The sequence below is a fragment of the Musca vetustissima genome, unplaced genomic scaffold (genome assembly GCF_032173495.1).
Source record: "Musca vetustissima isolate MV318-11 ecotype Yass unplaced genomic scaffold, APGP_CSIRO_Mvet_v1 utg11182, whole genome shotgun sequence".
In the NCBI taxonomy this organism is placed as follows: domain Eukaryota; kingdom Metazoa; phylum Arthropoda; class Insecta; order Diptera; family Muscidae; genus Musca; species Musca vetustissima.
The window spans coordinates 251,065-274,776 of NW_026882665.1; the positions used below are offsets into that span (position 1 = coordinate 251,065).

The 23,712-nt window shown below is 34.7% G+C and overlaps 1 protein-coding gene across 1 annotated transcript in view; it reads left to right on the forward strand.

The window, feature by feature from the left end:
- Positions 1 to 21,149: 21,149 nt before the first annotated feature.
- LOC133329275 (homeobox protein araucan) overlaps positions 21,150 to 23,712 on the forward strand; it is a 64,028-nt gene continuing 61,465 nt past the window's right edge. Inside the window, exon 1 of the mRNA XM_061537765.1 lies at positions 21,150 to 21,200. Within this exon, the coding sequence (XP_061393749.1) occupies positions 21,150 to 21,200 (51 nt within the window). The remainder of the gene's footprint in view (positions 21,201 to 23,712) is intronic.

A 23,712-nucleotide genomic window follows, 5' to 3' on the forward strand; every position in this document is an offset into this window, starting at 1 on the left:
GAGTAAATCGGTTCAGATTTAAATATAGCTCTATATATAGTTTCGTCCGATTTTATGTAAATGGCACAGCGTTATGAATTCGGTGGTATATGTTTCGTGAAATCGTTGAAATCGGTTCAGATTTAGATATAGCTTCTATTTAGTATAGGTTGCAGAATGACATGTTTATGGATCCAATTTCATTTTAATAGTGACGTCTGTTAGGTTTCATCTGTTGAATATACCCTAAGTGGTGAAGGGTATCATATAATCGGCTTAGACCGACTTTACTACTTTCCTTACTGGTTATACATAAACCAGAGGCGAAGATCCCGCCATATTTTCGGTATTTTATTTTTTGTGTTTTTGGCATTCTGGATCTTCTACCTCCATGGTCCATGCTTTTAAATAGCCCCCATAAGAATATCATGGCTAATTTTCGGCATTTTGAAGTCCCATGCCCAGTTCTGAATCCGATTATAGGTAATTTGATATTTTAATTTTCTCAGAGCAATAAAAACCTATTATCATTATTTCTATAAAAGAAATCTCAGTAGATGAGCATTTTTGACTGTCGGAAAAATCACTGATCACTAACTGTGGCCTGGCTCTTGATTAGAAACTACAATGGACAGACGATGGCTAGATTGATGCAACTGACTTTAGTTATACTGCAAGGTGGTTCAAGGGCCAATATTTCATTTTCTTTCAAACACTTAAGGTCATACAACTTATCGTTCACGGATATAATCAGCGGTAATGTTGCTGCTGCGTTCGGAGCAGGAATTTTTTTTTGACTCACACATTGCGTTCATCATAGATAATTTGAAAATAATATAACTTATAACTATATCGGTCTAAATTTTCCGATCAATTGGATTTGAAGGCCTAGAATGGAGTATTATCAAGGTACTAACACAGACAAAAATAATTTGTATATTATATGAATAGTTCTGCATTTTATGAATGCAATTCATAAAAATTTAAATACCGGTTTCTTGTGTATGTATGAGAGAGAGAGCGAAAAATAACTTTGGGGTTGCGTTTGGTGGTGGTGACGGGTTTTCTATGGCACTGAAGCTAATTCAGTTTTGATTTTATGTTTTCTTTCTATTCTGATTTAATGTTTTCTTCTTTGTTTTGTCTTGTCGCGATTCTTTTACTAACATACATGTTTTTTTTCTTCGTCATTATAAATTTTGGTTGAGCTTGTTGCTCGTATCAATACTTATTTTTATACCCTACACAACTATGTTGTCAGGGTATTATAGCTTTGTGCAGCCCAAGAGTTTGTAACGCCGCGAAATATTGGTCCCAGACCCACCTTTAAATATACCGATCGTCATATCTCGACTAGCTGAGCCGATCCAGACATGTGTGTCATTATAATTTGTAAACACGATACAGGCCACAGTTATGGACCAATCTTCACGAAATTTTGCATGTATGATGGGTTCTGGCCAAATAAGACCCCTATTGTTTTTGGGAAAGATCGGTTAATATTTAGGGGATGAAATGGACCAAATACTAAATTTTTGTCGGTTTTTCTGGTCGCTCCAGAGGCCGCAATAATGACCCGAACATCGTGAAATTTTGAATGGAGAAGGGGATCGGGCCAAAGAATAAGCATGCCTGTTTTGATAAAGATCGGTCAATATTTAGCGGGTCAAATGGACCCTGACTTTTGTGTGAAAAATTACAAAATTTGTATTCTATAGCGTATATATTTACCCCTGAAGGACATAGACCCGAAAATATTTACAGGTATCTCCGTATTCGTTTATTATTTAGTAACCCATTATCACTCTAGAGAGCGGAACTATAGCGCTGATCGCTTTGAAATGTTGCATGAGGTACCAGTAATGGTCAAGGACAACGCCTATAATTTTCGGTGATGATCAGATAATAATTATGGAATGAAGTGGACCTAAAACTTAATTTTTTGTGTTATTTTCGAGTCGATCGATAGACTACAAATGAAAGCCAAACATCACAACACAACCCACGGTGAAAGGAATCTGGACAATAGCTGTACTGAATACTCGTAATATTCGGAAAATATGTCAGTGTGAGGAAGAGGTGCTGTTTACCTCTAATCGGGCAAGAGGGTGCAAATATCACGAAATATTGCCCAGGCCCGGAATAAACATCCGCAGAAAATTTGAGTTTCGTGGTAGTTGTGAAGGGTATCATATGGTCGGCCCCGTCCGACTATACTGCTCCGCTCACTGGTTTATAATGTATTTTGCATTTATATCGAAATAATGTGGAAAATACATATCCATCTTGAAACTGCCTGTTTATAAAGACAGATAAGTCGATCGGCTAGGAATCTCAGTTGAGAATAACTATATTAAAATTCTCGATTGCTGTGCCATCCGAAGCATCATATGGTGATGGCCGAACCACACCCGCGATGCATCCGGCAGTATCAAATACGTCATATAAGTAGTAGTGGCATATAAATAGTGTGAAGTTGCTAACAAATTCGGAAAGTTTTTTTTCGGAAAAAAACGGAAGGAACATTCGAGTTTCTTTACGAATTAAAAAAAAAACTCTGGTGAAAAAGGAACTTTTTGGAGGTATTTTCGATTTTCTGCAGATTTTCGGCAAAAATCGAAAAAAAAACGTTAGAGAATCTCGGAAAAAAAATCTGATATTAGAGCCCTCTGCAAAAATTGTTAGCTGGGTAGGCCCAGCTCACATAAAGGAACCGGATTGTTTTTTGGTTTTAGCAGAATTTTTCCGCAGAATTTTTGAAATGGAATCCTATGTTGACATAGGATCCATATAAAGGTTCCCGTATTTTGAAGATTACCCAAATTTTCCACTTAATGAAAGAGTCCGCATTCGCATTTTTATATCCCCAGCATTAGTTATAATGAGGGTGTATAAATTTTGAAACGACACAAATGTGCCTCATCGAAATATTGATTTTAGACCCCATGTGTCTTTGGACCAATTCGGTTTCAGACAATTTGGAATAACGGACCTATATTCTGGTACCTTCCCCGCATAGTGTCAACATTTAAAAAAATTGTTAATCCAATATCAAGATAATGGAATGTCTGACTTTATCCAAAGTTTGAAAATCGTACTATTTTTACAAACCTATATTAAATTCTATGATGAGGTCCATAGGGCAACCTCATCTGGTGTGTCGATAACACTGACTAGCATTTTCAGCATTTTTAGGTTCTAAAGGAATTTTCTTGTCGATTTTTTTTCTATAATATGGCATATCGGATTCTAGAAATTATTCAATATAGATTAATGTTTTAAGATAGATCCCACGTTGAATTTCCGTAATGTTGAAGTCCTAACTTAGTTTTCTAACACGACTCTCTGTAATTAAGAAAGAACATAATGTTTTTAGAGCATGAACAACCTACTACCCAATAATAAAATAATATAGACTCCATAAAAAGCTTTCGGCTGATTCAATTTATTTTGAATGGTTGAGGGTTTTAAAAGTTCGGCGCGGATATCTTGGCGTGTTTATGTAATTCAAATTTACATTAATTCTAGTATTTACTACCTATATACCCTGATTGTCACATGCGAAAGGAAATAATCATCTATTGAGTCCATTTAAGCATGTCCGCCCATCCGCCCATCTGTCCGTCTGTCTGTTTCTGTACAGGTCGCATTTATGATCCGAATGAGAGGGCACAGCCCAAGGACGAAAGCTATTAAAATTGGTGACTTTTATATAACTCTTACATATCCGATTCCAAGATGGTGAATCAAAGACCACCTCCTTAAATCCGATTGACACAAATTTTTTACAAAATGCGTAGCAAACTGAACCCATAATCAATCGCTTTCTGAATTGAGTTATGCAATTCTGTCGGCCTCTCTCTCTGTGAATGGTGCACCAAAAACTCAAATAATGTCCGATTGAAATGAAATTGCATAGGGTATCGAATTAAATCTGGAATGGCTTGTGTTATGTTTTGTTCAAATCGGTTCCAATTTAGATTTAGTCCTATATAAATTGTGTTAAGGTTGGTTCAAATCGACTCGACAAGTTGTTCAAATCGATTCCCATTTATAATTAAGTCCCATATATATTGCGTTAAGGTTTGTTTAAATCGCCTCTATAAGTTATAAGACGACTTATAGTCAACCATTTATAAATACCCAAAGTGGTTCAGATTATCATCGAGCGGCCCGATCGACTTAGATCCTTTCCCCACTTGTTTTTATAGCTATATTTTAATTAAATTCAATTGACTTTAGATCCACTACAAATTTGGTCATTGCTAACTACAGTAACTAATAAATAAATAAAAAATAAGATTAAACTAGATGTCCTCACCCCGTTTTAGCAGCGCCCATCACACACATACACACATGAGAGACCACCTCAAGCTGTGAAGTTCAAGTGTTGGCTTTGTTATGATTTTATGGAGTTTTATTTTTTTCTCTCCTTGTGTCATGACCCTGGCGTTAGAATTGGCGTAATAGAAATGGAAAAATATTTAACGTAGCAATGGCAACGATGATGATGTTGACGATGATAATTCTATTTTGTTTGGTTTTTTCGCTTCCTCTTAGTATTTTGTTGCCCGTTTGTAGTATGAAATGAAAACATTTTTGTGGTCTGTTGCCATTGATATCCTGGTGGGATGTTGTAATGATTGTGTGGAAAAAACTAGGAACACAATGGGGTGGTAAAGGTTTTTTTGCATTCACTTTTTTTGCTGTTTTACTAACATATGGCTGATTAGTTGACTTAACATTAAACAAACGTTTTTATTTTTGTTTTTTGCTTGATGACGGCGGCAAAGTGTGTGGTGGCCGCCTTAACTAATTCAATATGAAAACATTAATCACAGCTAAATGTATGTATGGTAAAATGTATTGGGGCCACCTATTGGGCGCTGAATTTGCGTTGAAGTGATGAAGTGTGATATATGTATGGATGTATGTATGTATGAGTGTGCAGCTTTTTTTTTTTTGTATTATTGAAGTGAAAGTAGAAGAGGGGCAATAAAATGGTCAGAAATGAAATATTAAGAATATTCTAATATTTTGAAAAGAAAACTAAACTGAACTACAACGGCGGTCATATTTATACCCTTCACCACACTGTGGTACAGGGTATTATGTCTTTGTGCATATGTTTGTAACAGGCAAAAGGAAACGAGATAGGACCCATGGTTCCTTTTGAGAATATGTGTACGTTCTCGGGAGTAGGCCAAATAAGTGGACTGTATATTTACTCGAGAATTGCGGTTGTAACTCCGTTGAAAGTAAATCTTTGTTTTTGGTTAGAATGAAAGACGGTATGCTTTTGTATTAGAATGTTTTAAATGAACAGCTAAGGTTTTATTCGTTCTTATTTCAGTTACTGTTGAAAACCAAGTGAGTTCAAAATGGCTATGCATATTTCTCTCGCAGACATTTTCTTCATAAAGATGTAGGAACAATTGGTATTAAAAAACCTTTCCTCCGTTGAGTGGAAACTCAATGGATTTAAGGTTGCCATATTTGTAAGTTAATATCAGTTAATAAATTCAAATGTAAATTATGAAATAAGAAAAATTCAGTTTGTAGGTAATTCATTATGTTCTTAACTCTAAGTTGTTGAACGCGGTTCAACAATATGCATAGAATCACTTTTTAAGTCGATTTAAGCATGTCCGTCCGTGCATCCGTCTGTCCGTCTGTCTGTCCATGTATTTTTGTGAGCAAAGTACAGATCGCATTTATGATTCGAATTGGATGAAATTTGGCACAGCTCATTTGTTTGGCTCAAGCACGAACCCCATTGAAATTGGGAAAAATCGGTTCAGATTTAGATATAGCTCCCAATGGAGCTATATGGAATGGAGTACCAAAGTCCCTATATATTTCGATTTGCACGAAATTTGGTATAACGTACTGAATTGGGCCTAGAGTGATGTCTGCCAAGTTTCGTGAAAATCGGTCCAGATTTAGATATAGCTCCCATATATAGTTTCGTCCGATGTCATGTAAATTGAGCACCAAAGTCCCTATATATATTTCGATTTGCATGATAATAGTCCTTTTTAATATACCCATAGTGGTGAAGGGTATCATATAGTCGGCCCCGTCCGACTTTACTACTTTCCTTACTGGTTTTAATTCAATTTATGGTAGTGGGAAAATAAATAAGAATGGTTAACCAACATTAAGGAATATTTACTATAGATTAAAACAAAATTAGAGAGGGTCAGAATTAAATTATTAAATACGGTTTCCTTAAAAAGAGTTCGACGCTAGTTTGCAGTAATAAGATTTTGTAAAAACTTAGTTTTATACCCTCCACCCAGTGGAGTGCATTTAAAACTCCTTAAATCGGTCGGGACATTTATATGGAGACTATGTTATTACATTATGTGCTAGTAGATTTTTGTGATCTGAAAAAAAAAAATAAATGGAAATAAAAACTTGTTTACCCTCCAATATTTCGGAATGCCAAATTACCGTCACTACAATCTGAAACTGTGGCTAAAACCTTCAAAATACCGCCAATGGAGCTCTGTGGACTCAATGTGAAAATATGGACCTAGATTTATTATTTTCTGTACACTTTATTTTAAATTATGCCCAGATCGGTGGGAAAATGCAGCTAAAGCCTTCAAAATATCAGAAATTGGTACCGTTATATGGGAGCTACACCAATACCTACACCGATATTGGTTTTTTTTGGTAGCAAGATTTCATTTCATTATATGGAGGCTACTCACATGCTTTGGGTGATATGGACAATTTTGGGTATGGATATTTTCTGCTCAATAAAAATGCTAAATAAAAACCAGTGAGCGGATCAGTATAGTCGGACGGGGCTGACCATGTGATACCTCTACACAACTTCCACGAAAATTTAAAAATTCTATATTCTGAGCTTGGGCTTTATTTCGCGATATTTGCAGCCTCTTGGCCGACTAGAGGTCAACAAATATTACTAATATTCAGTACAACCCTTCTAATCAGATTCTCTTTACCGTGGGTTGTATTGTTATGTTCGGCTTTCAATTGTGGGCTATACATCGACTCCAGAAACACAACAAATTAAGTTTCCGGTCTACTTCATCCCAAAATTATTATTTGATCATCACCGAATATCATAGGCGTTGTCTCTGACCATACCTGGATCCTCATGGAAAATTTTAAAGCGATCAGCGCTATATTTCCGACCTCTTGCGTAGTAATAGTTTACTAAATAATATATGAATACGTAAGCACCTGTAAATATGTAAGTGTAACTCCCACATCCGAGTACATACGACAATTGGTATCAATTTAAAGGTCACCCACTCCTCTTGGATATACTATCAACTTCTCGGGTCTATGTCTTTCGGGGGTAAATATATACGGTATAGAATACAATTTTTTTTTTTTGTCATTTTTCACACAAAAGTCAGGGTACATTTGACCCGCCAAATTTTGACCGATTTTTATCAAAACATACATGCTTATTTTTTGGCTTGATCCCCTTCTCCATGTAAAAATTTGAGATGCTTGGGCCATAATTGCGGCCTCTGTAGCCGCGAAGACAAGAAAAAGTTGTTGGTCCATTTCAGCCCCTAAATATTAACCGATCTTTACCAAAAACAATCGGGGTTTTCATGAGCCAGAACCCATCCTACATGCAAAATTTCGTGAAGATTTAAGATCGTGTTTAAAAATTATAATGTACAGACGGACGGACACACATGTTTAGATCTATTAAGCTAGTCGAGATATGACGATCGGTATACTTAATGGTGAGTCTTGGGTCAATATTTCAGGCGTTACAAACTCATGGACTGTACAAAGCTATAATACCCTGACAACATAGTTGTGTAGGGTATAATTGCAGTCAATCTGAACGAAACACGTGTCCAAACTCCTCAACTAAAAAGTGGACCATTATTGATAATGTTTATACCCTCAGCCTGATGAGGGCATATACACTTTGACTACACAAAAGTGTGCCTCATCGAAATATTGGTTTTAGACTCCATGTTTCTTTGGATCAAATCAGTTTCAGGTAATTTGGAGTAGATTTACAAATGTACGTGTGTCTGTCTGTCGGTCTGGCCGGCGGGTTTCGAATGGAGTAACCGATTTCATCCAAACTTTGGACATCGTCATATTTCTTCCAAACTTAAACCAATTTCGAAGATGGTCAACATTTTGCTGAAAATTAGTTTTATAATATCATGCAAACGGAATATCCGATTCGAACCAAACTTAGTACAACCCAAATAGTTTAACAATGCTTGTATAATGTTCTAAGATGGTTTCCCAACTTATCGGTCCACTGCTCCTAGTACCCCCACAAAGGGTCAACGTTTTGAAAATGTGTTAATCCAATGGAATGTTCGATTTCGATCTTATCCGAAGATGGGAATATGTCGAAATTTTGAACATTCTCGAATTGATCCAAACATTGCAAATCACAATCCTTTTACCATACCTAGATCATGTCCGAAGATGGGACCCATCGTACCTCTCCTACAACAAAAGGGTAAAAATCTTAATATAAATAAAATATGAAGCGGATAGGATGCCGCTTTGATCCAAACTTTGCACATTATAACATTTATTTTTATCTTGGCTATATTATATCCGAAGTTTGAAACCGTCGGTCCACTCCACTTCTTGATTGATGATTTCCCATGAAATTCTGAATCATGTTTATGCCTTTGAAAGACCCAATCAGTAAAGACACGACGTTGTTGATGATAGGCCGGCCGGCTTGGATTCTGGTCTTAACTGAACTTTATATACCTTAAGACCCATGTCATTTTGCAGAATACGGAGTTAGGACGTTTGTGAAAGACGTCGACATGGAAGGGACAAACGTGGATTTTCTTCAGTACTTGGGCTCGAGTTTTATTCCTCATGTCACCAACCTGTCCCAACTGCTCAAATTTTCCCGCTGTGAACTGTGACAACGAGGTTTTCATCATTTTTCTTGAGAATTTTGACGGGACGTCTAATCACTTTTCTAATCACCAAGAATCCTGACTGCCAACTTACAGCATTGGATAGGACCAGCAAAATATCTGAAATAGGACGGGCCCTCAATAAGGTGTCATCTTAAAATATGAGCCTGTATTGAACAATTTTCAGCAATTTTTTTTTATCCAACCAAGAATCCGAAGTGCAAAGTTAAGGTAACTTTGGTTGGAAACGAAGCTAAAATAACCAAATACTCAAAATGGTGCAGAACCCTCAAATATTATACGAAGGCCAAAAAGTGGACCAATTTATCCTATGTCACATAAAAATCTGCATATATTTGCAAAGATCGCCCACAACAAATTAGCTATGTGTATGTGACATTTTATTTCTCTTCACTCATTTTTTTCTATTCTCAAAATATTTATCAAGCTAATAAAGAGACCATAACAACATTACAACAACAAAATTGTAACAATAATAATAACTATTTTGACAATTATGTCATGTGTCACTACAAGGAGAATACCACTTTCCCTTTTTCGAAATCATAACATACACACACACACTACTTTCAAATATGTAATATGGGGTGACATGATTTCAAAAATAAAACAAAAATGCACATCAACAGAAGATTGACATCCTTTTAAATAGATGAATATAAGCATTATCCTTAGCATTAGAATATTTCATATATTATAAGCGTGAAATAAATGTTGTCATTCGTCCTTCGCCTAGCCTACCATAACGCAAAAATACAATTACACACACACTAACACATACATCAATTGAAGCGAGTGCTAAATGCATTTGTTTCCAAACAATAGTTTGGTTACAACAGCAGTGATCATTTTTTTGGCCGCCAAGAAAAGTGTCAAAATATGAATGACATTTGCTGCTGGATCAACCCTCTTTTAGTCGGGCAAAAAGTAAAAGCCGAGATTTTTCACTGCTCTTAATTGATTCGTATACCGCATTGTGGATGGACGGACAGACAGGCAGTCAGACAGCCAGCCAGCCATCCAGTCACGGAGAAAATGGTTAGATGTGCGTTTGGGAATTGAGTCATTTTTATTCGCTTTTAATTGCAACATCTGTCACTGTGGTTTTCGTTACAATCTTCGTAAAATTACCTTTTAAATGAAATGTGATTTTTTTTTGGGTTTGGTTCGCCACGGATTTTCGTATCGGGAACAAAAAGAGCAAAAAGGGAGATGGAGCGAAAGAGAGTGAAAAAACAAATCCATGCCGTAATAAATAACAACATTTTTATAATATCCAATTGTTGCCTTGTCAAAATATAGCATTTAAATTATTTCCTTTTAGGGGATGCCTGCATTGAAATGTGAAGTGTCCCATTTTAATTTTTTTGTACAGGGATTTAAGGATTTATTAGCAATTATCAAAAGGTTTCAGTCATAACAATTGAGATGTAATTGACTTTTTGCATAAGTAAATAAAATAATAATATTTTTTTTTATGATCGCAATAGAAGAAAACATTTTTATTTATATATTAGAGCGAAATGCATATAGGTATGTTCCAATGAATGTTGGAATCATACCAACTAAATAAATAAATGATAAGTTTTAAATTTGACGTATTTATTACGTATGGTGTCTGAATTACAGATGCTTTTCATAAAAGGAATAGGTCAAAGAATATGTCATCAAAGCGTAATTAAGGGGACCTCCCCCATTATCGCGGTCAAATTTTTTTTGATTTAATTCGAATCTACACTAATTCAAGAATGTCCTTACAAAATTTCAAGAGAAAATCTCAAGAACTCTTGAAGATATAGCCGATTTATTGTGTCAGCATCAAGTGACGGCTAAAGGGCTTCTCAAACTTAAAACGCGTTTTTCTCTTTTGTGAATGGCGGGCACGATAACTCAAAAACTAATAACCCAATCGATTCCAAATTTTTACACGTTTCTCTGTGAGTGTATATCTATTGTATGAACTAGGATAAAGCCAATCGAATTTTTTGTAAATTATTTTTCTTCTCTGGTAAATCAAGCATTGGTATTGATTTACCAGCCCAATGAAAATCTTGACAAATTAAAATCGAGAATGGGGGGTGGTTCCCTTAAATAATAAATTAGTAATAAATTAGGAGTTTCTGACTCTTCATCTGCGGTACAAAAAAATCTCAGGGGGATGAAAGCCGAGTGTGGAGTATATTAAGAACCTAGAAGAATCCAACTTCGTCATAGGTCATGTTTTTATACCCTTCACCACACTGTGGTACAGGGTATTATGTCTTTCTGCATATGTTTGTATCAGACAAAAGGAATCGAGATAGACCTATGCATGACATCACTTTCTGAGTCGATTTACCAACCGTCTGTCTGTTGGTGTTTAAAACAAAGTACAGGTCGCATTTATAATCCGATTTGGATAAAATATGGCACAGTTCATTTGTTTGGCCCATGGACGAAGCCTATTGAAATTGGGGAAAATCGGTTCAGATTTAAATATAGCCCCATATATATTTTCGTCCGATTTTATGTAAATGAAGCACCAAAGTCCCTATATATCTTTCGATTTGCACGAAATTTGGCACAGCTCACTTAATTGAGTCTAGAATGATCTGTGCTAAATTTCGTAAAAATCGGTTCAGATTAGAGATAACTCCCATAAATATTTTCGTCCGATTTTATGTAAATAGTGTACGAAAGCCCCTACATTTCCTTCGATTTGCACTAAATTTGGCATAGCGCACTTTATTGAGTCGAGAATGATGTGTGCTAGGTTTCGTAAAAATCGGTTCAGATTAGATATATATATATATATATATGTTCGTCCGATTTTATGTAAATAATTCACCGAAGCCCCTATATATTTCCGATTGGCACGAAATTCGGCATAACGTACTGAATTAAGTCCAGAGTTAAGTTTTGAAAAATCAGTTCAGATTTAGATGTAGCTTCCACATACATTTTTTGTCAGATTTTATGTTAATGGTGCACCAAAGCCCCAATATTTCTTTTGATTTGCACGAAGTTGGATATAGCGTACTGAATTGAGTCTAGATGGATACGTGTTAAATTTCGTGAAAATAGGTTTAGATATAGATATATCTCTCATATATATTTTCGTCTTATTTTACGTTCTCCGAGGACGGCGCAGAAGCATGCCGAATATGCCAACGTTGCTTAACACTTTCAGTGAAAAAAAAAAAATTGTCGGAATAAAAATCTAAAATTTTGTATTTAAAATCGTATAAAGGCACAGAGTTAAAAAAAAGCAATTTTTAATTTAACCCTCGGACACCAAAGAATCCAATATGGGGTTTTGTAATAGGTTCAAACATCTAGGTTAATCAACATTTACTTTCGCCCGATTCCATTTCCAAGGTCCTGTAAAGATGGTATTTCTGTTCTATCTACAGGATATTGTATGTATTGGCGCATCTTGTATGTACTCATAGTGGTGAAGGGTATCATATAGTCGGCTCCGTCCGACTTTTGAACTTTCCTTACTGGTTTTATTTATATATTTCTTTGTTTGCTCCTATTGCAGGTAATTTTTGAGAACACGTGTTTTAAGTCTAAACATATCGTCCTTATATCTGGAGTCCATGTGGGCATTTTTCGTCCTGGTATCACAATTTTCTTGTTTGATTTTTGAGTTAATGATTTCGAACAAGTTCCGATTGAGTTTATATCAGGGAATTGGACAGTGGTGTAGCTTTGGTCATAAGGCAGAATCCCTTTTTTAAAATAGCACGACACAGGAAACAATCCACAATTCTATAAATATTAGAAATTGGACCAATCCCTTGCCACGAGAAAAAAACCCGAACATCATGTTGTCCATTTGGTCTACAAACTCGCCATATGTTATCTAAATCCTTTAAATTAGTCTTTGATTCGTCAGTCCCCATATTGGGATAGTCCACTTGAGATGGACTTTGGCGAATTGAATGATGTTTTAAATATATACGGTTTCGAATTTACTATAGGATGCAGTAGAATCATTTTTAATTGGCTATTTAATTTAAAACTACTCACTACTCACTGAGGGCAGTTCCAAGTCCCAAAATTACTTCTGTTGCACACAAGAAACGGAATACCACAAAGACGCTATAATGAGGATGCAGGAGAATGAAAGATGTTTCAAAACATATGGAACATGTTACGGACAAACAAACTTCCGATGTATGGAAAGAATAAAAGTATAAAGTAAAAGTGGTCATTGAGACAATTTTATTGTCTCGATGACCGGAGGCCGGAATCGTGTCGTTAGATGAATTATGAAGGACATTTGAAAGCGCTGTTGCGATATACTCGTAGAGCGGATAGGAATGAATAATTAGAAAACATTTGGAGAGTACATCAAATATGCAACATACCTCAGTCCCAGAATACAGAATGAGTTAATATAAATAATTGGAAAATACTTCTTTTCGATTTTAGCGAATGAAACTACGGATATTTCCGGCAACTATCATATGGTCTGTTACCATACTACAAAAATCTACAAATTTTCCTTTATAATATTCAAAGAAAATAATAAAATGTAGTAGATTCTTGAAGTACGGAAACAGACCAAATATGTATTAGATTTTTCGACAAGATATCTAAAAAGTCAAAAAATGTTTCCTTTGCTACTTGGAATTAGAAGTACTAACAGCAAAATAACTATCGACCGTCGTAATAAACACAATAAACCGTTTGGGTTTGGATCCAAAATTTTGATGAGGTCAAGGATATGACGGCACGTCTATCATGTCTTGCAATTATAATGAAGTGCAGGCCATTATTAAATCAAAATTTCTCTCACATTTTGAATTTTACTTTAAATGCAGCTTTGAAGATTCGAGAAATTCAAAGTATATTTTCTACAATTTCAAAAATTTCCTCTTTCCTCCGAAAATCTTCAAAAATGTCGACTGCTTTATGTAGAATACTTCGAGAAGCAAATAACTCTTTCAAACTACTACATTCATATTGTGAAACACGATGGGTTGAGCAGCATGATTGCATACAAATTTTTCATGAATATATAGAATAAATAATATAACCGTTAAAAGAAATAGGGGAAATTTTAAAATTAAATTTGGATTTATATCTACTAAATAATGCATGTTATATCAAACACTTATTATTAAATACAGCTGTAGTATTAATCGTATCTCAACACTTATACAAATATTAGGTATTTTTGGAATCAATATTAAAATTATATATAAAAATTCTATATACAACATTAAAGACGCCGTTGAAATGAAAAGAAAAATTAAAGATATAAATATTGACGAAGACGAAGTTCTACTATCATTTGACGTTATCTCGCTATTTCCTAGTATACCTATAAATTTAGCATTGAGGACAATCACGGAAAAATGGGACATAATTAAGGAATACACAAAAATACCACAGGACCTCTTCATCGAAATATTGACTCTTTGTATAAAAGACCCAAGATATTTCATATATGAGGACAAGGTATACGAACAGCGAAAAGGACTTCCAATGGGCTCTCCAGCGTCACCGATTTTTGCAGATATAGTATTGGAGGAGTTATTGGACGCTTCAATGGAGAAATTGACAAATAAACCAATATTAGTCAAGAAGTACATACTTTGCATAGTGAAAAGAACAATACATTAAATACCCTGAACTCCTTTGACAAACATGTGCAATTTACGCACGAATTGGAAGAAAACCAAAAATTACATTATTTTGACGCAATAATAATCCGACAAGGCCAAACACTAACAATAGATTGGTACCAAAAGCCCACCGCATCTGGATGATTAATAAACTTTTACTCTAAGCATCCTAGACGAATAAAAATAAATACGGCCACAAACTTCATCAACAGAGTACTTGATATTAGCGACCAAAAGAACAAAGAAAGGATACGCAATATACTGAGGAAAAATGATTTCTCACAGAGAACTATTGACGAATTACTAAAAACATCCAATCACAAGAACGAAAAGAAGAAAGAAGAGGAAAAAGCATACAAAAGATTGTCTTATATACCTGGACTGTCCAACGTATGACAAAACTAACAAAACTAAACTTAAGACTGGACATAAGTCAGATCAAAACGCAGACAAACCTTTAGAGCAATAAACGGCGCTTGCTGCACATTGCACAAAAACTGGACATACCCGAATTTTAAAGACGTGGACATATTGACACAAGAAAATAATTATAAACGACAATTCACCCTAGAAATATTAAACATATTTAATGTACCTAACGATAAGAGAATGAATTATAAGACTGACACGGACCACTGTTCACATATTTACAGAAACATAGTTCATAAGCACAGACGAGAACCAGTGAGCGGAGCAGTATAGTCGGACACACGATAAGATAATGAATTATAAGACTGACACGGACCACTGTTCACATATTTACAGAAACATAGTTCATAAGCACAGACGAGAACCAGTGAGCGAAGCAGTATAGTCGGACGGGGCGGCCATATGATACCCTACACAACTACCACGGAACTCTAACTTTTGCGTATGTTTATATCGAGCCTGGTCAATATTTCGGGATATTCGCACCCTCTTGACCGATTAGATATCAACAGCACATCTTCCTTACACTGACATTTTTTCCGAATATCCCAATATTCAGTACAGCCCTTCCTTCTAATTGTTGTGATTTTTGGCTTGTGGCCTATATATTGACTCGAAAAAAACACACACAAAAAATAGTTTTCGGTCCTCTTCATCCCAAATTTTTAATCTGATCATTACCGAAAATTATAGGCGTTGTCCTTGACCATACCTGGATCCTCAAGGAAAATTTCAGTGTAACTTCCACTCACTCAGTCGGATTCCAATCAATATGAGCATTTGCGAAAGGCATTATGGTTTTCCGATTCTTTTCAGAAATAATTGAACTTTCTGGATAGTTTCCTGTTCCTGAGGTTATATCCAACAATTCCGTTGAACCCATCAATGGATAACATTTACTGCTATGACAATTTGTTGATCAATAGGAACTGATGTTATTTTTTAGCCTGCCTTCTTCTTATATAATTGAATAAAATCAACTTATAATTCCAGATATCATTTATTTATTTATGGAATACTAGCAGGACCCGTGGCGCTTCGCTGCCCCTGAATCTTGAATTTTTATATGCTCGTATTAACAATACAGAAATGTGTGAAATATCTATGCGTTCTCTTGAATTCCTATTGGTAACTGACATATATTTGTATAGAAGTTATTGAATTTTTCGCTGTTTTCTGTAATGGTGGTAATTCTTGTTTCCTTTGAAACTAAGAAAAAGATATTTTTCATATACTAAAAAAATTCAAAATTGGTACCTTTTATAAATTTTACACAAATTTTATTTCGTTATAAGTATGTATGTATGTGCATGAAAATGAAGAGAAGAGGGTTAGTATAATTAATGAACTGGTCGTTATTGTCAGTACAGATAAGTACACTTAATAGGGTAAATAACTATTTTGCACATCTTAATATTCCTCTATCCGGGCCGCCCCCTTGCGTACGTCCCTGATCTTCAACTTTCCAAAATCTTCGGATGATGCGCAATTGCAGTGGTTCTTAAGTCCACAAACAATATGCTTTCGATTTCGATATGTATAGATAGAAATGCAATGAGGAGTGCATTTTCCCTTGGCAGCCCGCGATCCTGTTAAATGGATTATGCGTACTTACGCCCACGTTACTCAGACATATTTTGAAGTCGGTATATGTAACCTTTCTTAAGATATACACATATTACATGTTCATAATTTCTGAGGCATGAGTACGTTCGATGCTATAACTCCGCATACACGCCGAATCTTAGAGGTTTATATAACCTATGTTATTACCAGGACATGTCATGACGTTCTGTGAAAGTCTCAGTAAAATCTGTCCAGCGATTTTCGAGTCTACAAACGAAATGTTTTCTGTTTTCAATATTCAGATTTTGAAAATGCAGCAGAAATTGTATTTTCCATTGATCGTACCAAGCTCGTTTTTGTATGGATGGTGTGTATTTACACCTACGTTATTCACACAAATTTTGAAGACGGTATCTGTAACCGTTCTTAAGATATACGCATATTACATGTTCAGAAATTTTGAGGTATGTTTACTATTGATGCTATAACTCCGCATCCACGCGGAATTTTAGAAGTTTAGCTAGCCTATGTTACTTTCAGGGCATGTCATGACATACAGGGTAAATATCATTAACATCTGTTCAAACAAACAATTTTTTTTCTATTTTATATACATATGTATATAGATTTTTCCGAAATCAATGGTACTTACAGGTAATTAGTAAAATATCTAGTTCATCACCAGTTACTCGAACTACTGGGTTCTGTGATAAATTATTTTCTAGCCATTTTTATATCAAGGTGTATACACCTTGTTTTATAATTTTTTTTGACAGTAAGTCAAAATTAAAATCCAGAAACGCCTTCTTGTAATGAAATCCGTTTAAAAATTTTATAAAAGAATTGAAATAGGTGTAGAAGCCAAAACGTACTAACTATATCGGTAAAAATAACTACATGTATTTATTTCATAATGAATTTTGCATAAATGCAACCGCGGGCCCTAAAATGCTAATTTTTTTTTTTGAATAAATGAAATTTGCCACAGAGTAAAAACTCTAATAGTCGATGTTCACAATCCTCTTTAGATACCAATTTTTTATCATTAAAGAGATTTTGCAATGCAAAAAAATATGATAATCGCTTGGTGCCAAGTCTGGACTGTATGGCGGATGTATTAAAACTGGCCGTTTCTGGTCAGCTGTAAATGGCTTAAAACAGTTTGATGGTCGATTTTTTGCTCCTGGACGATTTTACGACTGTAGAGATCAGAATTTAGCGTTTGGCCATATGGAAGCAACTCATAATAAATAATCCCCTTCCAGTTCCACCAAATGCATAGCAGAACCTTCCTGGCCGTTAGTTCTGGTTTGGCCAACGTTTTAGGTGCTTCGCCGCTCTTTGATGCACAGGGTTATCGTATATGTTCCATTTCTCATCTCCAATCACATACGTTTAAGTCACCATATCGTCGACCGGCCTAATGGATTTCTTTAACCCCAACCTTATATATACTGTACACTAGTCTTTGCTAAAAAAAGGAAAATTCAAAAATTGTTATCATAATTTACAATTCAATTGTTACAGATTTATTTCATATTTTATTCGATTCTATACTGATATACTTCTATACTATACTCAAGTTTGTGTCTTAAATCTTTCATTCAATGATAAATTACAACTTTAATTGAACCAAATACATACATGAGATGATATCTATCAAATACTTGTTATATTTAATATAATAATAATTATTTTATGATAATTTTTGTTGTTGTCGTTTGTTAACAATAAAAAATATTTCCATTATACAAACATTCATCAAAACAAACAAAAAAGCCACATATACCCACCTACCTACCTATATTTGGCTGACACAAAAAGTAAACACCCACAATGATTCGTGCATCATCACAATCAATTAATCATTTGCTCATTACAACGGTGGCCAACAGCCATGTGTGGAAAATGAGGACACAGCGCACAAAAAAAAAAAAAAAAAAACGAACAAACGAATAATGAAAATTTGCAAAACAAATATATTCATTTGTTTTTAAATGAATATGAAATTGTTGAATTTTTTCACATACATATTGGGAAAATTAGTTGGCAAAAAAAAAAACGCACAGAATAAATAACCACAAAATAAATTAACAAAACCGCCAACAAAAAGTGGGATGTCATGCATCTGGTATACATAGGCGGAAAATAGCCAGACAAATGAACAAATCCCCCATAGTATGACCAGCAAAAAGGGCTATAGGAAAAAAACTTTACAAAATGAATTAAACCAACGTTTTGATAAAACAAAACTTTTATGATCGTTGAAAATGAGAATGAAAAAGCTGAAAAATAAAATTTCATTCAAAATGCTCAAATAGGGGTAACACACACAAAAAAGAAAACCAACAGTCATGGAAGGCGTGTCCACGAAAAGTTAAATAAACAACAATAAAGTTTAAAAAAAAGAAACAGCCACAAATAGGCACACTCGATGATTAACCCTTCTTTAAATGTGGTTAAGGCCTCCCAAAACTCACATGCATACACACGTATAAGAAAAAGAAACACAAACCCCCCAAAAGAAAATTAATGGTTGCCGTCATTGCTGGAAAAGGTGAATACCAACAACAACAATATACAACAAAACCATTCGCAAGTAGCAACAAAAATAGTAAACAACACCTGTATGTAGTTCTCATACAGTCTTTTTCATAGTGGACGAGCACAGAACTACCCAACCCAACCAAACAACAACACAATAAAAAACAAAATAGCAACGGTGAAATAAACCATTCTCATTGGCTGAGAAATATGACAAACAAAAACAAGTCCACAAATGAAAAAAAACAAACCCAAGCAAGAAAACTAAAGAAAAACAACTTTGTTATTCCAGTCCTCAAGAGAGGGGAAATATACAGTCTATCATACCACACAATAAGTGTAAATGAGACAGAGTGAGAGAGTGTAATATGATGGCCAAAGAGAACATGCGAGAGCAATAAGCTGCAATTCGTTATTTTTTGAAAGCAACGAGTAGTATTTTACTCTCATTTGTTCCACTGGGGGGAGGAGCTACGTTAGTAGACAAAAGAGAGCAGAAATGAATTCTTATAAGAATTTCATCTCAACAATAATGCCAATTCATTTGCCCCTCCATGGTTGGATTGGAAAAATAAAAGAGATAGCTTTATTGTGGCTTTATAAGATGTTGTTGCGCCAATTTTCTTTTTGTTTAGGTTGTTGTTTTTGTTACGTACACGAAACGTCATCTTTTTGGGGAATTGTTGGCCATCAAGCAGTGGCTGGGGCCATGCAACCAGTTCAGGTTGGACAGTCTATTGATAAACATCGTTAGTGCGCAGAAGCTGTCCTATGAAAGTTTTAAACGACACAAAATTGCGTGTACAAAAGTAAAACGTGAGTGTGTGTGTGGTTGTGTGTCTTAAGGAATGTTTTGCCCTTCCAAACGTCTTTGGGGGAATTTGAGAGACTTAACTACGTGAAACGTAAAATTCTTGACACGAAGTTGGTTTGTGTGTGTGTATGCGTGCGTGCGTGAACGTGTCCGTGGCCAAGGCAACGAGTACGGACATTTAATTTAGCTACAAAAACAAAAGCCACCCACCCGTCCGTCCAACCATACACCCACCCATCCACAACAACAAATGTTTGTTATGAAATTGACCTACCAACTTTCAAACATATTGTGTTCGTTCGATGTCAAACCATGGTTGTTGTAAGCTAGCACACGATGCGATTGTGTGGCCGATGATTGCATGTTTGACCTGTTAGCAATGAGCACTGGCAAATCTTAACGGATAATATCCCATCGCATTTACCTCATCGGCAACGTGCATCAGTTACGTAGAGATACAACGACTACTTGAAGTTCCAGCTGTCGGCAACTGTTTTGTGTGTTGTATTGTGTTGCATGAACTTAATATTTGTGTTGTTGTTTTTTTTTTGTGACAAACAGTATTTCTTTACGTTTTTGTTTTTTGTTATTAAAATGAGCATTGCGGCCAGTGAATAAACAACAAAAACCAACATGGTCTATTTTTTTGTGGCAACTTCCAAATAAAATACTGTCTCATTGGCTCTCTTTCTCTTATGTAAAGGCCACTGAATGTGAGTGTTAAAAATATAAAACAAAAACAAAAAACTCTCTCATTTGCATAACAATGCCATGCAATTGAGTATTTTTTGTAATGTTTTGCTCGGTTAAAAAAACAAATTCCAATTCCAAGTTAAGCTAATCTCCAACTCACCTCTTGTGTCTATGATTTGTTTTCGTGAATTCAGCAGATGCCAAACAAAAGGATTAAATTACACATTTGTTATGTTGACATTATGGATCAGTTACCATCGCCAACAACAACAGCAACAACCACACATCTAATGTGAACAACAATAAACGAAAACTACCTATCAATGCAAAAATAAATTGTAACAAATGTCGTTACACACTGAACACGACATTTCAACAAGTTTGTGACAATTTGTCTTATTTTGTTTTGTTTTCGAAGAGAAAAATACAATACAAAAAAATAAATTAAATAAAACACTAAAAAGCAAAAATAAAAAAAAGAATTATTAAAGAAACAAAAAAATATCAAGTGCAATACAAACCGAACAAATTAAAAAAAAAAATTTATTTGTAAATTAATTACTAAAAAATATATAGGCAATGGCTGCTTATACACAATTTGGATATGGCGGTTATCCGTCGGCATCACAGGTGAGTGTTGTGTGGAAATTTAATTTGTTTTATATACATAGTTATTGTAAATGGATTTATCATCATTAATAACAAGATATGTATACTCATAAGCTAGATAGTGTACCAGAAGTCGGCATATTGAAGATTTTTTTTTTTTTTGCAATTGCATTGCAATCCCAATTTCAAAAAATAGATATTTTGTTTTATTACTTAAATCGAACAAATTTGAACACATGAAGATTTAGCTGATTTGAGATGTCAGCAACAGGCGGCGCCAATCGATTCCAATGAACTGGATGAAATCCAATCTGAGAAAAAATTTCATTTATAATTACACTAATGATAAATTCAGATGAGCAAGGCTATGGGATTCAATCCTATTTTCCGAGAGCAACACAAATGTTGCCAGACCTCTTCACGTTCTAACCAATTAAGAAAATTTTGAAGGCTGCACAAAAAGTGCGAATACCGTGGAAGGAAACAAAATCCTTTGAAAATAACTGCGTTTGAAGTGATGGCAAATGTCGGACCTTGATATGTTCGAAATAGATAGCAAATCTTCTTGAAAATATTATCACTGGTACCGAATTTGAGTTTGAGTCCCCGCCTGTCTCGTATGGTTGTGTCGATATTACTCTTCCCCAATGTTTCTTCAACTCCGATCCATTTACGGCCATGGACTGGGTGCTTGTAGCGATACCCTTTTTAAAGTTTTATACTATATATATATATGTCTACCCTATTCTCCTTTCAATTCGCTTCCAATGGTTCCGTGAATGATTATGCATATCATACCATACAATTGGTTACAGAGACCGACTTTGTCTTGGTGAAAAAAACTATATCACTATGTCATTAAAGAGTTCCCTGAAAATTTTTAACATACTTCCAAATTAAGAATAGTATTGCAATGGAATATACCATAACATTTTTAATAGCTTGCGTATTTTCTTCAGTTTGTGTTCTCCAAAAAATTATGAAGAAACCCACTCAATAGATTTGAAGATGACTACCGAAAATACAAAAAAGAAGTGAAAACCAATATTTTACGACAACATGTGGTCGTAGGACTGATGAAACCAATGTAAGCTGTGGTTGCGGCAAATTAATAATTCATGAAAGTCTGCAACTGACTACAAGAATATTGTGAATGTAATTAGGACTACACTGTATAAAAGAATAGAAAACTAATAAAAAAACGTCAAAGGAATGCACACATTTCCTTATAAACAGGAATGCATATTGTATATAAGGCGTAAAATTAAAAAAAAAGTAAAAGTACTTAAATAACTTTTTTCTAAAATAAATAATTCATCATTAAAGGAAATAAACCCATTGAATGTCCAATTTGAGAAGGAATTATATATAAGATAAAAAAAAACTAATAACTAGCCGTTAACCCTCCACTACGAGATGTACATTTAAAATACCTAAACATAACTGGTCTTTCAGGAGGAAATTAAATGCACTCAGATTAGGATAGTACCTTGAACATTCCAAAATTGACGCGTGATGTTTTAAAAAGATTTTAACATTCCTCAAAATAACGAATAGTGGGGTTTCTTTTATATGTGGGCTACCTCTCGAAGAGGTGATCATTTCCATCACGATCCATAGTCGATTTAACGCCTCAGGTATATAATTCAAGGAACTGTAGAGGACTTATTCTCTTATTCGTCACTTTGCGATTGTTGCATACCTTTCTTTTTATTGTGAAATAAACAGCCGACCATATATCCCAATAAATGAAAGAACTCTTATTGGGAACCTTCTAATATACACAACTGATGATGTATTCGTATCTTTGTAAAGATCACACATTTCACATTCATATTCTGTACCCTTTAGAATAAAGAATCGCAATATCATGGTTGACATTCAAAATATCTAAAATTAATTGGGCTCCTAGGAAAAAATCTCATATTATGATTGAATCTTGAAAATACTGAATAGTTGAGCTACTGTTATATGTGGCTATACCAAAACGGGGATCTATATTGATAATTTTTGGCAGTGAGATTTTACACCCAATGTTTTCTCCATAGTTCCATATATAACATCGGGATCTAGGGAATTGGCACAAAGAAATAATCAATGATTTTTATTTCTGGCATATTTAGGCTAGGTATGTTAACAATACTAAGCGCCTTCATTCAGAAAAAAGAACCGTGAAAGCCAACTACCCAATTATTATCTAGTGCCGGCAATTTGTTCTCCGTAATGCTGACATGTATTTTCCCAGATAATCTTAGCATTTAATGTCAATTGATTAACCCTTTCAGTGTTTTTGTCGAATATATTCGACATTTAAAATTACTCTCCTCCTTTGCAGTTTTTCGGTTATCCTATGTACCGTTACAGTTGATGTCTTTATTTTTGCTGAAAGATAGACAAAACTGTCCGAGGGTTAAAATAAGAATTGATTTTTTTCTTAACTCTGGGCCTTCATATGATTTTAAGTACAACATTTTAGATTTTTATTCCGACAAAAAATTCTTTGACACTGAAAGGGTTAAATATCAATTGAGAG